At 36.7% G+C, this 16,473-nt stretch overlaps 1 protein-coding gene across 1 annotated transcript; it reads left to right on the top strand.

Annotated features, from left to right (window-relative positions):
• The first annotated feature begins 3,159 nt into the window (after nt 1–3,159).
• On the top strand, nt 3,160–16,358 carry LOC141301406 (uncharacterized). The gene is given in 21 exon segments (XM_073831640.1): nt 3,160–3,402; nt 3,524–3,621; nt 3,738–3,861; nt 4,237–4,362; nt 5,413–5,538; nt 5,620–5,724; nt 5,905–5,947; nt 5,950–6,092; nt 6,187–6,416; nt 7,305–7,636; nt 7,675–7,776; nt 7,861–8,024; nt 8,108–8,181; nt 8,578–8,676; nt 8,729–8,853; nt 13,435–13,517; nt 13,594–13,695; nt 13,799–13,839; nt 15,637–15,703; nt 15,789–15,980; nt 16,347–16,358. Coding segments are annotated over 21 exon segments (2,631 nt in total).
• Nucleotides 16,359–16,473: the final 115 nt, after the last annotated feature.

The raw sequence follows: 16,473 nt of genomic DNA, 5'->3' as shown, positions 1-16,473 counted from the left end.
AAACATTTTTTTTATAAATTTTTATAAAAATTCAACTATTATTTTCGCCTTTGGAATATATGTAAACGTCTTTTATGTGAAATATCTTATTCAGATCAGTACTATGTTTAAAATAACATACATTTTGTATGATCCCTCTTATTTTTGTAAAGTAATTAACGTTTTGCAGATTCTGCAAGGTGTATGTAAACTTTTAACTTCAACTTTATTTCAAATTATTTTTAAAATGATTATTTTATCAATTTATAGAATTATCAAACAATTATGGATAAATACATAGATTAAATTCCTTTTCATGGAACAAATATATGCCATTTGTTGTTATTGACCAGTTACAGTTCTCTGTCAGGTACATGTTAAATCTTCACCATTGTAATCATACTTTCCAGAAATAGCCTCATGAGCACACAAAATGATTATTCACTGAAGAGGTAGGCTGGACACACACTCTCTGCGTCCTGTATGTGACAGTCACCATAGATACCTGCTGCCAAGGCTTTTCTTTCAACAGCACTGCCTGCTTAATAAAGAAACTGACTGAGTGTCAAGTACTGAGTGTGTATGAAATCAAAACACAAGGAGGAAAAACAACCAGAACCAAGGATACAAAAGGTACGTTATGTTGATTTAGTGATTACGCACTTGCAAATTATTAATAGACAGCATCAGTGACACGTTTATCTCAGTTAATAGCACAATGAATATTTACTCCCACAGATGCTGCTTAACTGTCAAGTAACTAAGTTTTAAAACATTCTAGCAACAAATAAACATTAGACATTGTTTCCATGTTGTTGTGTCACTCTGACATGCTGGGTTCAAACTGTCTGGGCCCTGTGAAATAGTTTTGTATAAGGGCAGGACAGTCTGCAGTTGAGTACAGAGTATCTCAACTCACTTTTGGATATGGCCAACTGGAGAGGAGAAAGAAGAAGCCTTTCACCTTCAGGATTCTGGAGTGACCAGGAATGGGACACTGACCTGGGCCGTAGATCTTTCCGGAGCACTCTTAGGTCTCTAAGTCCCCTCGCTCTCTCGGATCTTGACTTTTGGGATAACAGATCTCTTTTTAAAGCTCGGGTATGTATGAAGTGAAACTCTGGGGATTATTTTTTCAAAATTTTTTACAAAATTGTAACAAATATGACCATTCTTTTTTAGAAATCTCCAGCATGGAGTTGTGTAGGCTTATCTGGATTGACTGACCACTCAAAAATGAGCAGCAGGTTAGTGCTTTGAAGAAATAGCACACCCTAAAATGAAAATTTGACAATAATTTGCTCCAAATTTTAGAGTTTGTTTCTTCACAGTTTTGGAGAATATTAGCATTACATCATTTGCTCACCAATGGATCCTCTGTAGTGAATGGGTGCTGTCAGAATAAGGGTCCAAACAGCTGATAAAAACATTACAATAATCCACAAGTAATCCACATGACTCCATGAGCATCATTGAACATCTTGAAGTGAAAAGGTGCAAGTTTGTAAGAAACAAATCCACCATTAAGACATTTTTAACTTCTGAACAAAATATAAGTCCTCAAGTTCTCCAGTAAAAAGTCTTAATCAGGGGAGAAATATAAACAAATCAAGCATTGTTTACAAGTCCAAAACAGTTCTAAATAAAAATGTTGGTGGGTTTTGATCTGAGAAAACAATGGGAGATGGACTTTTTCACTTTATTATGAATTATGGAAACTTTTCACTTAACAAGATGTTAATTGAAGGACTGAAGTTGTGTGGATCACTTGTGGATTAGTGTGATGTTTTTTTATCAGCTGTTTGGACTCTCCTTCTGACGGCACCCATTCAGGATGCATTGGTGAGAAAGTGATGTACAGTTGAGGTCAAAAGTTTACATCCCCTCTTCAGAATCTGCAAAATGTTAATTATTTTATCAAAATAAGAGGGATCATATACAAAATGCATGTTATTGTTTATTTAGTACTGACATGAATAAGATATTTCACATAAAATATGTTTACATATAGTCCACAGAAAAAGTTGAATTTATAAAAAATGACCCTGTTCAAAAGTTTGCATACACTTGATTCTTAATACTGTGTTGTTACCTGAATGATTCACAGCTGTTTTTTTTTTTTTTTTTTTTTTTTTTTAGTGATAGTTGTTTCCCGAGTCTGTTGTTTGTTCTAAACGGTTTATCAGCCTGCTGTTCTCCAGAAAAACCCTTCAGGTCTCACAAATTATTTGGTTTTCCAGCTTTTTTGTGTATTTGAACCCTTTCCAGCAATGACTGTATGATTTTGAGAGCCATCTTTTCACACTGAGGACAACTGAGGGACTCATATGCAACTATTACAGAAGGTTCAAATGCTCACTGATGCTTCAGAAGGAAAAAAAAAAACATTTATTAAGAGCTGGGGGGTAAAAACTTTCGAACAGAATGGAAATGTGTACATTTTTCTTATTTTGCCTAAATATCATATTTTTCATTTAGTACTGCCTTTCAGATGTCACAGAAGATACTTACATGTTTCCCAGAAGACAGTTAAATTTACCCTGATCTTCAAATTCAAAAAGTTTTCACCCCCTAGCTCTTAATGCATGCTTTTTTTTCAATTCTGAAGCATCAGTGAGTGTTTGAAGCTTCTGTAATAGTTGCATATGAGTCTCTCAGCTGTCCTCAGTGTGAAAAGTTGGGTTTTAAAATCATACAGTCATTGCTGGAAAGGGTTCAAATACACAAAAATGCTGGAAAACCAAAGAATTTGTCGGAGCTGAAGGATTTTTCTGAAGAACAGTGGGCAGTTTAACTGTTTAGGACAAACAAGGGACTCATGAACAACTATCACTAAACAAAAAAAATCACAGCTGTGGATCATTCAGGTAACAACAGTATTAAGAATCAAGAAACTTTTGAACAGTGTCATTTTTATTCAAATTCAGCTATTATTTTCTCTTGTGGACTATATGTAAACATCTTTTTATGGGAAATATCTTATTCAGGTCAGTACTAAATAAACAATAACATGCATTTTGTATGATCCCTCTTATTTTGGTAAAATAATAAACATTTTGCAGATTCTGAAAGGGGGATGTAAACTTTTGACCTCAACTGTAATGCTAAAATTTCCCAAATGTTTGTTTCTTTTGATGAGCCAGCACTCTTGGCAGCCAGAAAGACAGGGGCTATTTGGGCATGACGAGATGGTCATCTACATCCCGTCTGGCTCCAGAAGGAGCTCCACGATCACACTCTTTTGCTGAGGACTTTGAGCTCAGAGCTGCTCTGGAGGAAAGCAGCAAAAGGAGGGCTGAGCTCGTCCAGAGGCTCCGAGAGGCCAGAGGTCACCTGGACACTCAGACAGACCTTCTGAAAACCAAAGGATCTCAGCTTCAACAAAGCCAGAGCTTCTCAAATGTTCTGGAGAAGAAGCACAAGGTATGGTTGATCCACAGATTTTGAATTATGTTTAGTTTGATGGGTCAGTGAACAAGAAAGTGATATAAAATGCTGTTGTCTTCAAGAAACCCTCATTGCTATTGATCTTCCTCCCTCACAGCAGCTGTCTGAGGCAGTGAGTGCTCTTGAACAAGACAAGGAGGCTGCAGAGCTGAGCCGCTTTGAGGAAAGCCGTCGTCAAGGGGCATTACATGACAAGTGAGTTAAATTGGCACTTATGTATGGAATAAATTTGAAAAAATGCTAAATTCTCACATTTTCAATGGATTTTCCTTGTCTTTAATTAATCTTTAATTCACTCCATGTAAACAAAGAGTTCTGCAGCTTGAGTTAGACATTTTGAAGATGAGGTCCAACCTGGAGAGAAGAACTCCACCCACATCACCAAACCCTCTCAACAGAACTCAGCCTGCTGCAAAAGGCCAAACCTTCAGAGAGGTATTCTTCCCTCCAAAGGCAAAGCGCAGTAACTACGCATTTGGTCAAAATTGAGTTAAGGCTTAAAATGACTTTGTGACAACTGTTTTGTCTTGTGGCAAAGTCTCCTGGTTCAATTTTGTCCCAGAGAAACGAGAGTGTTTCAGAGAAACAAGAGTGTCAACATGTTTGACTAGTTGGCGTAAAAACTTTAAAGGCATTTTTCTCAGTTTCAGTGTTGGCGTAGTTACTGCACTTTGCCTTTGGAGGGCAGTATTGTGTATAACAAAAAAAGGTCACAGTATCACAATAACGACTGCAAATGTACATGGGAAACTTTCATCTTTAATACTTTCAGTCTATCAAGAAGGTTTTATATTCTGCTATTTTCATCAGGGACAGAGGCAGGTCGAGAAGGACATAAAGAAGCTCAGAGAAGCTCTCAGAAAAGCCGAAGAGAGAACAGACGACCTGGAGTATGAGAAAGACAGCACACTGAGACAGCTCCAGTCCTCTGAAGAGGTTAAACATTGATTCTTTTTTTTTTTTTTACCCAGAAATGAACATTTTGTCATCATTTACTCACCCTCATGTCTTTCCAAACCTGTATGACTTTCTTACATGAAGTGCAAAAGAAGATTTTGAATTTGTCTATACAGTGGAAGTCAAAAACAGGGCTAGGGTCCAAAACGAGGCTATTATTGTAAACTATAACTAAAACCTTTTTTTTTTTTTAAATGTGTTAATTAAAAAAATAAGTAGTAAAGTAATAAAGTGAAATTAAAAACTATAAACTAAATGAATGTTATTAAAAAAACTAATAAGAATGACAAAAGCACATAACACAATGACTAAAAATTAAACTAGAATTAAAAATGAAAAATAAAAATAGTGTATGTAATAACAGTAAAATAACTATGGTCCAAAACAACCCCAAAAAATAAAAATTCTTCAAAAATGTTTTTCGTGTTTTACAGAAGAACGAAAGTCATACAGGTTGGAACAACAACAAAAAAGTGAGTAATTGATGGCAGAATTAAATCTTATTGTGATTGAAGTTACATTTAATGCACAAAATGCGTCAACTGCATCGATTTTGAGATTTTCCAAATGCATCGCAATTCTCTCTGGAATCGATTCTTAGCTTAGTTTTGAACAGCAGATGGCACTGCATGCTTTAGAAACAGACGTACTCTGCTTGCTTCCGATTCCTTATGTACACTTGAATTTAAAATAATCATTCACAAAGGTAGAAAAGGTTCAAGTGAATTACAAGTTCACAGTGACCTGTGTTTACATTAATCTCGGGCCATAAATGCATTCTAAGCCGAAAAAGCATTCTTGAGTGCATTTCTTCGTGAATATTTGATTGTTTGGGAAAAAAGTAGGTTAGAGCGCCATCTGCTGGTAAAAAATAAGCTCAGAATCGATTTCAGAGAGAATCGTGATGCATTTGGAATCAATTCATGATGAATCGCGATCGATTTATCGTCACAGAACTAAGAATTAAGCTCAGCTTTTGCTATGAATTTGCTAAGTTTAGATTTAAAAAATGTGCAAACATTTACACAGAGTAAACAAGAGGCAATTATCCAAGCAGAAGAGTTGGAACAAAAGCTGAGCAGCTCCATCAAGGCCCAGAAAGAAATAGAGGACCAGCTGAATGAGGCCCGCAGCCGTCTGGGACAAATGGAACTGGTATGAGCAAAAAACAGTGCTGCACTCTGTAAATTTTCATTATGACATCCATTAAGAAAAACTACTTTCTACCTTCCTTAGGAAAAAGATCTGTTTTCCACTAAAACCCGGAGACTTGAAGACAATCTGAATGACTTAAAGGTCAAACTATCCAGAGCTTTAATGGACAAAGACCGTCTTGTCCAGGTGTGACATAACATTTCATATTAACGTTTTTATCATACATAATTTTATTTACCACACTCTTTTTATTACTTGCATTTAGCATTGATTCCCCCTGCTGTCCTTGACCATTTCTGGTTCGCAACCCACCAGTTGAGATGTAATATGGTATAAACGCTGACCCTTCTGTCTGTGTCTTTAAAGGAGAAAGCAGAGCTGCATCAAAGATTCCAGGCTTTGGATCTGCAGTGCAGAGGGAGCAGAGGAGCAAACAGGGCTTCAATGAGCAAGTGTGTGAGCTCCATTCAGAGCTGTCTCAAGCTAAGAGCCAGGCCAGCAAACAAAAGATGGAAACCTTGTTGATGAAAGAAGAGCTACTTTCCATTAAAGAGGTCAGAAGTCACTCTTCTCCAAATCTGTATACAAAAAAACACCACCATTTTAGTATATTCTGAACGAACTTTTTCTGAATGCTTTGGATTTCAGTTGAACGAAAAGCTGTCGTCTGATCTGACCAAGGCTACAGAGAGACTACAGGTGACCCTTAACCAGCTACATGAGTTGGAGGCAGAGAAACTGATTCAAACCAATCAGATTGCGGCACTGGAGACTGAGCGCTTGCAGCTGATAGGAGAAAAACAGGAACTGAGGAAAACATTTGATGATGGACTTCACAAGAAGATGATAGAGCTGGGAGAGAGATGCTGCCAGCACAGGTTGGACACCACTGTCCATATCTAACTTCAGTGTTGCTTGGAAAGGATTATTAAAGGATTGATTCACTTCCAGAGTAAAAAATTCCTGATAATTTAACCATCTTTCTTCAGCTGAAAAGAAGTGAAGGTTTTTGAGGAAAACATTACAGCATTTTTCTTCAGTGGGGATCAACTGGTTGGAGGTCCAAATTGTAGTTTCAATGCAGCTTCAAAAGGCTCAACATGATCCCAGCCAAGGAATAAGGGTCTTATCGAGTGAAACGACCCTAAAAAAATGTATATACTTTTTAACCACAAATACTCCTGTTGCACCAGCTCTCCATCCATGACTTTACGCGTTACATAGTCACGTTGGAAAGGCCACGTTTGACGTAGGTGGAAGTAACTACCCAGTGTTTTTAAAGCAAAAGTGCAAATAAAGTCAAATGCGCTTCACAAAAACAAAGTAAAACGATGTTGGACGATTTTGAAGTTGGAGGAAAAAATGGGAGTTTTTTCGCCCTACCCTACCTTTTTATACCAAAGTACACAGATGAAAACTAGTGCTAGTGCAAGACAAGCGTTTGTGGTTTAAAAAGTACATACTTTTTTTTAAATGACCAATTGTTTCACTAGATAAGACCCTTATTCCTCTGCTGGGATCGTGTAAACCCCTTTGAAGCTGCACTGAAACTGCAATTTGGACCTTCAACCTGTTGGGTCCACTATATGGAGAAAAATCATGGAATGTTTTGCTCAAAACTGAAGAAAGAAAGACATGAACATCTTAGATGACATAGGGGTGAGTAAATTATCAGGAAATTTTTGTTCTGGAAGTGAACTAATCCTTTAATATTAATCGTTTAGATTTTTTGGCTCTGATATAGGTTATTTATTTCATATGTACAGAGAATTGCAAGACAATCTAGAGCAAGAACATCAGACTCTGCAATTAAAATGTCAAGACCTGGAAAAGAAAGTCCAAGACTTGGAGGTGGAGCATAAGCATAAAGAGGAGGAGCAACAGCATAAAAGGGTGGAGTTTGAACAGGAAAAGGAGGAGTTAAAGAAACTGGCTGCTCACTGGAACGAGAGATGGCTGGATGTGGCGATGACGTTATATTCAACACAGACAGAACTTGATGAGCTCAAGAGTCAACAGCGAGAGAATGACAACGTAACTTTACTTTTAATTTTTTGCCCATTGGTACATTTTGACCTTTGGCAAGTGTATTGCTGTGGTTTATGTTAGTAAATATTTATGTTGTTTTACAGCAAGAGTCTGACGTTTTGGAAGTGCCACTAGATGCCAGCAAGCAGCAGATAGAGCCTGAGAGGGACCAAAGCCATGTGCAGCAGAGACTCATGGATAACTCTGTATGTCTTTTGTTCTTCTTTTACATCCATCCTTATCTCAGAGTTGAAAAATCCCTCATGATTTTATATATAATATGCATTTAAAGAGTTTTTTTTTATGTTAAAAATGTAATATCCAAGGTGTCTCTTGAAGACGAGGATGGAGAGTTGGTGCAGGTGAAGGCGGAGCTGCTGAAGGTGAGGGACATGCTGAAGATCAGAGACACTGAGATGGAGGAACAGCTACAGGAGCTGCAGTCTGCTCACGATCAGGTAGAACCTGCAAACCTGACAAGAGCTGTGTCATCTTAGTTGATTGATGCAATGATTGGGATATGATTTTTCATACTGTGCAGATGTCACAACAGAGTGGTGAAGTCCACAGGTTGGAGCAGCTTCTGGCAAAGAAAGATCAGGAAATTAAAGAAAAGTATGTATATTTTACTCACAATCATTCCCACTCACAGCGTTTCCTCCGAGGAAGCAAGGGAGGGAGGCAGTGTCTTCTCCAAATAAAATATTGGATGACAAAAATATCACTGTACAAAAACAAAACAACGCCAATAATACAAAACCCTAAACCTTCCTGACATTAAAAAGTATATAAATAACTCGTTTTTTAAAGAAACATTGTAAAGGTCAAGGTCACAACTCACATCAGGATAAACGACACTATTTCTTCCCATTTGGGGGTTTAACGGTCATGGACTATACAGTGCTATCAAAAACTAGTAAAACCGGAAGCAGCTGCTTATTGTTCCTTTATGGAACAATAAACTATATGACAGGTTTCATGCCATCATCTCTTTTTTTCTTTCTACCACAGGGATCAAGATCTGAAGAACCTGGAGATACAGAGGATAACAGAGAAAGCAGAGGCTCAGATCAAGATATCCGCCCTGGAGCAGGAGGTACAACGACAGCTGTGACGTTGAAACTTTCTCACAACAGAACAGATGAATCTGACGAGGTTTCAGTATCACACATCTTTGTGTCTCTTACCCCGGGCAGATTTTTGGACAGAAAGGCCTGCAGTCGAGAGAGGAAGTGGAAAATGAATACAGTCCTGAGGACTTAGAGTCATCGAAGGCTATCCTAGAAGGTATGTCCTAGTGCTAATATTTAGTAAGCCGAAATCATAATTAATAGAACACAAAAGCTCTTAATTATGCAAGCATGCTCTTGTGTTCCGAAATGTGTCAGAATTTAAAGTCCCCATGAAATCAAAATTAATGTTTTTTTGGCTTTTAGTATGAATATGGTAGCCTTAAGGTTATCTCTAAGCTAGTGGGCTCCAAAACAATCACAAAATTTACATTTAGACGATATAAGCATTCAAAACCTACAGTCTCTAAGTTCTGCCAATATGGATCAACGATGTTGATGACATCACCCTGCACTTCAGCTTCTCATCAAACTTTCTGTTCAATCAAATGCTCTCTAGAATCCGAAGTGTCCCGCCCCCTACACTATAAATAGACGCTGAATTTGTGGCTAAAATTGGTCACTTGTTCACAGGATTAGTATTTTCTGTATGGTGAATGGCACGTTGTGCACTATATAGGGAATAGGGAATGCTGTAGACCAGCGGTTCCCAATTCCAGTCCTCGCGACCCACCGCTCTGCACATTTTGTGTGTTTCACGCATCGCTTCCGACGTTTGTTCTATTCCACCGTTACTGCCCTACGAAGTGGACATCACAGGATATTCCGCCATTATTCATTAGTTCGAAGCGAGCGTATGTGTTCCATTTGAAGGTCATTAAAGCGTGCGAGACGTAATTTTAAAATGCATTTATTTACAGATGCACTTATGTCACACTTCTCTAGTAAGTTTCATCTGTGTGTGAAGACGCTACAAGCTGTGGCGTAGCGCAAATATGTGAATGAATGTTTCGAAGTATAGTAAACAGATTTCCCCCGCTTAGGGAGCAGGGAGCAATGAACACTTTGCAGGGACCATGTCAATCGGATCGCAGTTCCTGCACGGACCTCACTTCTAATGAGCTGGTTATCTGAATCAGGTGTGTTAACTAAGAGAGACATGCAAAATGTGCAGAGCGGTGGGGCGCGAGGACTGGAATTGGGAACCGCTGCTGTAGACAGTGTAAATATGTATTCTGTTGCGGCAAATGAAGTTCGGTTTCGCTTTGTGTCACATGAACTGCCGCAACACACACACAGTCTGCTCCAGTTCAGAGACATTATGGCACGGAGCGGATTAAATGCACGAGTTCACACATATGCTTGATGTCCCGCCCTGTCTTCCTGTTTCAGTTGAAATTACATCAACGTGTGTTTCAAAGCACTTCAGTGGACATTTAAAACACAGTAGGTGTCGCATTTACACTAGAAGGTTCTTTGTAGCGTATTAGCATTAGCATCTGCTGTAAAGGTGGTGCGATAGTTTGAAACTAAAATAAATTGAAACTTTTGACCTGTTTATAGCTAGCTACCTGAATACTGTGTAAAAGCACAGCTGTTTGTAGCTGACTCTGTCATCCCCTTGTGTACTGGAGAAATGTTCCTGCCAAAACAACTTAAGAACATATTTCCTCATGCTAATATTGAGAAAATGTATTATAAGTAATAGAACTCAAAAGCTCCTAGATATGCAAGCATGATTTCACATGTTGCTATGTTATGAAATGTGTCAGAATTTAAAACACAGCGCAAGTTGGTGTAGTATTTACACTAGAAGGGGCTCTGTAGCGTTTTAGCATTAGCATCTGCTGTAAAGTTGGTGCAGTAGTTTAAAAATAAAATAAATTGAAACTGTTGACCTGTTTATATTATAGCTACACAACCGTTTGCAGGTGACTCTGTCGCCCCCTTGTGTACTGGAGAAATGTTCCTGCCAAAAAAACCTGAAGAATGTATTTCCTCATGCTAATATTGAGAAAAGTCCAAAAAATGTGTTGTAATAGAACACAAAAGCTCCTTGATATACAAGCTTAATTTTACATGTTGTTTTGTTACAAAATGTGTCAGAATTTAAAACACAAAGCAAGTTGGTGTAGTATTTACACTAGAAGGGGCTCTGTAGCGTTTTAGCATTAGCATCTGCGGTAAAGTTGGTGCGGTAGTTTAAAAATAAAAATAAATTGAAACTAGGGATGTGCATATCGATCCTAAAGTATCGATATATCGATACTGATGCGAGTATCGAAAGTATCGATACTCAAATTGAAAATATCGATACTAAGGTGTGTTTTATTTACCAGTGATTTTGTTTATTTAACAAAAAGCCAGGAGTACAATGTGCATTGAATTGGATGCATAACCTATGTTAGAGAATAACTGTTCACGATAGAACACTTTTCCTGCTCATTTGAACGCACGCAAATGATGCAAGACAGAACCAATCAATCAGAGAGCATTCACTCCCTTTAGACAGTGCATTCAAACAGGGCTGCGTTTCGCTAAAGTATCATAAGAAAGCATTGATGCTTTTGGGAACGACAGCCCTGTACAATGCTTATCAGAGGACAGAAAATAAAAAAATGTTTGAGCTATTTCTCAATAAACAAACTGAAACTGAAGCTTACATAATTTGCATTTCACAAGTGCAATTACATTTCTTTAAATTAACACTTAAATTAAATTAACACTTGATCATGTTTTGTAGTAATGTTAATATAAATTATACACTGGCAGAATAAAAATGTTGTATTTTATGTGTGCAACAGCTTGTCACTGGCAGCCCCTTATGAAACCAAGTATTTTCAACTGTAGGTTTTGTAGTTACCACTAAAGTAAACATATTTTAACCACGTTTAGAAAATAAAATTTAATTATTTGCATATTAAATGTTAAAATGCATTTCAAATATAAAGTGTAAAAGGTTATAAAAAAGGGCATAATTACATATTTTACTCTTATTAATTTAATAAATGTAATAATTAAAAAATTAAGTTTAAAAGTATCGTATCGGTATCGATATCGATGATACTGGCCTTAAAAATATCGGTATCGTATCGAAAACAAAATAAGTGGTATCGCCCATCCCTAATTGAAACTGTTGACCTGTTTATAGCTAGTTACCTGAATACTGTGTAAAAGCACAGCTGTTTGTAGGAGACTCTATTGCCCCCTTGTGTACTGGAGAAAAATCCTGCCAAAAAAACCCCTGAAGAATTTATTTTCTAATGTTAATATTGAAAAAAGTCGAAATATGTGTCATAATTAATAGAACACAAATGCTCCTACATATACAAGCTTAATTTTACATGTTGTTGTGTTACGAAATGTGTCAGAATTTAAAACACAGCGCAAGTAGATGTAGCATTTACACTAGAAAGGGCTCTAGAGCTTATTCGCAGTAGCATCTGCTGTAAACGTGGTGCGGTAGTTTGAAACTAAAATAAATTGAAGCTGTTGACCTGTTTATAGCTAGCTTGAATACTGTTTCAAAGTACAAGCATTTGTAGCTGACTCTATCGCCCCCTTGTGTACTGGAGATACATTCCTGACAAAAAAAAAAACCCCAGAAGAATGTATTTCCTCATGTTAATATTGAGAAAAGTCCAAAAGTGTATCATAATTAATAAACACACATTTACACTAGCATCTGCTGTAAAGTTGGTGCGGTAGTTTAAAAATAAAATAAATTGAAACTGTTGACCTGTTTATAGCTAGCTACCTGAATACTGTGTAAAAGCACAGCTGCTTGTTGGAGACTCTATTGCCCCCTTGTGTACTGGAGAAACAATCCTGCCAGAAAAACCCAGAAGAATGTTTTCCTCATGTTAATATTGAAAAAGCCCCAAAAATGTATTATTATTAATATAACACGAAAGCTCCTAGACATACAAGCTCAATTTTACATGTTGTTATGTTCGAATGTGTCCGAATTTAAAACAGCGCAAGTTGGTGTAGTAAATTGAAAATGTTGACCTGTTTATAACTGTTTTTAGCTACTTGAATATTGTGTAAAAGTACAGTTGTCTGTAGGTGACTCCATCACCCAGTGTTGCCAAGTGTATGGTTTTCCTGTGGAATTGGGCTACTTTATCACTGTTTCCGTGGGTGGATTTTCATTTCCGCAGGTTGAAACAACCCCAATAACGTTATATTTATCCCTTGGAAATTGTTTTTTTTACTGGAGGACCCCCCTCAAAATGCCATTGGGCTAGTTTTGGGCTAGTTTTGAGTAGCAATTGAGTGTGTTTTGTTGTGAAAACCTGGCAACTCTGCCATCGCCCCCTTGTGTACTGGAGAAACGTTCCTGCTAATAAAAAAAAAAAAACAGGAGAACGTATTTTCTCACGCTAATATTGAGAAAAGTCCAAAAATGTGTTATAATTATTAGAACACAAAAGCTCCCAGAAATGCAAGTGTGATTTTACATGTTGTTGTGTTACTAAATGTGTCAGAATTAAAAACCAAGCCCAAGTTTGTATAGTATTTACATTTGAGGATTATTAGCATTAGCATCTGCTGTAAATTGTGTGGTAGTTTAAACCTAAAATAAATTGAAACTGTTGACCTGTTTATATTTAGCTACCTCAATACTGTTAGAATGGTACTGTTTAACTGTTTGTAGGTGACTTTATCGCCCCCTTGTGTACTGGAGAAACATTCCTGCCAAAATAACTAAAGAATGCACATTTTGTGCACAGGAATGTGTTAACCAAGCCTTTATGAGTATGTCCCTGCAACTAACTTGGTTTTGTGGCTCCAGGAAGCAGGAGGCGAGCAAAAACGCTTGAACTGGAGAGAGACCGAGCCTTACAAAAACTGCAGGATCTTGAACCTCCCCAACAGGTATTGACAGACATTTGTTTGCACATGTGTGTTCATGTGTTTATTCAATGATAATTATGCAAATTTTGTTCCAAAGGATAAAACGGAGAAAGAATCTCCACCAGAGACTAAAAAACAGAAACCTGCCAGTTCAGACCTTGTAGATCCTAACCAACAGAGGAGGCTGGTCACCGAGCAGGTGCTACACATTGTGCATAGTAAAACTCCTAAACACTTCATTAGGAAAAATACAATAGCATTTACTTATTTGTGTTTGTTTGTTTCTCCTTTTTGTGCTCCAGCTGAAAAGTCTGTTCAGAGAGAGAGAGCAGCGTGGAGAAAGGTCAGTCAATCAGCGTCAACACTCTGTCTGTTGTCAGTCAGTTTGATTCATTATCTTCCCTCCCAAGGCAGGTTTATTTCCACTCCTTCTTATATAAAAATGAGACAGCGGGGAAATCCCAGACTCAGAGGCTCCATCACTCTCCCTTCCCCCTTATTCTGTTCAAATCAGTAGTGAGCCCATGAAACAGAATTGTGAGATATTAACTTGCCAGTCCAATTTTGAGGGGGGAAAAAAACTGATAGGTTCTCAGAATGGTGAGTTTATATTTCACAATTCTGACTTAATGACTCACAATTGCATGTTATAATGTCAGAATTGCGAGATATAAACAAAAAATTGCGAGATATAAACTCAGAATTCTGAGAGAAAAGTCAGAATTGTGAGTTTACATCTTACACTTTTGACTTCATTTCTCAGAATTGCGAGTTTATATCACACAATTCTTGAAAAAAAGTCAGAATTGCGAGTTTATATCTCAACATTCTGAGAAAAAAAGTCAAGAGTCACGCTTACCTTTTTATATTTTTCATTCAGTGGCAGAAACGGGCTTCTATAATAACCAACAATTCTGGTACAAAAAAAAAGCAATATTTGAGAATGTCACATTTACAAAATCCTTTTGTGACACCAATATTTTAAGTATTTATTTATTTATTTCCCTTATGAAAATTAATCATGGTTTTACTATAGTAAAAGTGTACTAAAGTGTAGTTTTGACTTATTAATTACCATTTATATAGTACCGTTTTACTACAAATAAAATGTTTAAACTATGGTTAGTGTAGCAAAACCATTGTAAACTTGTGGTTACCTTGTTTTTTTCATGGTTCATTTTCATTCATTTACTCGCTTACTTGATCTAACTGGGAACCAGTATATCTAGTATAAAAACAAAAAATGAATTAATTCATTCACTCATTCATTAGTTTATTTAGCTTTAGTTATTTAGTTTATTTCATTTTAGTTCTAGTATCATTTACATTTTATTATAGTTTATGAATATTTTGAATGTTTTTTTATTCTTATATTATCCATTTCCATTTTTATTTTAGTACATCAATTTAAACTAAAGGGAAATGAAAAATGTTTCCTCTGCAATTAACTGATTTTTTATATATATATATATATATATATATATATATATATATATATATATATATATATATATATATACTTTGTTGTATGCCAGTAAACGCTTACTTTATTTCAAGTAACAAATTAAATTGTTATTGTTATTTTGGTAACACTTCACAATAAGCTTCATTAGTTAACTACTTTAGTTAATCTGAACTAAGAATGAACAATACTTCTTCAGGATTTATTGATCTTAGTTTATGTTGATATCAGCAGTTTCTAATGCATTATTAAAAGCACAAGTTGTGCTTGGCAACATTAGTTAATGCTCTGTGAATTAACATGAACTAAGAATGAACGACTGTATTTTCAACTAACATGAATAAATACTGTAATAAATGTATTAACTAACACGAATGAACAATGAGCAACATATGAACTAACATTAACTAATGGAACCTTATTGTAAAGTGTTACTGTTATTTTTGTATGGTTTTAGTTAACTACAATAACCGTGCTACTAACTCTTACTCAGTAGACCTACATGAATCCAGGCTCAGGAAGAGAAGTGGGGGGTGGGAACGCTGGAATTTTCCCAGTGTCATAATTCACGTTTGACAGGGGCAGACATTAAAACGCACCTTGGAGAGAAGGCCGTAAATCAAGTTTTATTGACATTTGACAAAAAATGTTTACGTGTGTGATATCTCTACTACTAAGGTCTCCAGTGTTCCCAAGAAGATCTGGTTTGGTTGAAAACGGGGTCCAAAATGCTACAAGTATTAAGGTAAGCATCTCATATTTATTTTGAGGGGGTGAATACTTTTGGCTTTTTGATACAGAAATTAATAACAGCTGTGTGACACATTTAGAACTGGAATGCTGTTGACACATTAAACCATCAGGGAAGAAAAACACAGAAACTAGAGCAAGAACTCCAGCAGGGGGCAGCAAAAAGGTCTTCATCCCAGATCCCTGTCTCTCAGGGGGGATCAAAGAGGATGGAGGAAGGAGAGAAGCAGAAACAGCCAACCAACCTGAAGAAGCACAACAAGACAACCCAGGTATGTTATGATGATTATTATGGTAAAAAAAAAACTACACAAAAACCTGCCCCGTCATATTTTAATCAGAAGCTTCTGTTTCTAAAATAGTTTAAGACTATAATCATAAATCTGTGATATCTTAAAGAGAGAAGTTTTACAAACGAAACAACTATAAGCACATCAGGTCTTAGACTCTAATTGGAGTGTCCTGATCTCACATTTTGTCTTAATCAAAGAGCATGCTCGGATGAAGGGGCACATAAGCAGCTTTTAGGGTTGCTGTAGGGTGCCTGCGGAGTTGCGGTCAGAAGCGGGGATAAAACTCATCAGAAACCCTGTACTGAATGAAATTCCTAATGTTGTGTGGTTGTTTTGTCCTTACAGCACTTAAAATAGAACTACAATGGGATAAACAGCTTTAGTGCTGTGGTGCGATATTATTAAAATCAGTGAACCCTGTGTAATACATGGTGAATTAAAAACCAAATAAAATTGAAATGTCCCACACATA

This window comes from Garra rufa, chromosome 25 (genome assembly GCF_049309525.1).
Source record: "Garra rufa chromosome 25, GarRuf1.0, whole genome shotgun sequence".
Classification (NCBI taxonomy): domain Eukaryota; kingdom Metazoa; phylum Chordata; class Actinopteri; order Cypriniformes; family Cyprinidae; genus Garra; species Garra rufa.
Note: the sequence above shows the minus strand (reverse complement) of the source record. Positions and strands in the feature narration are given on the sequence as shown.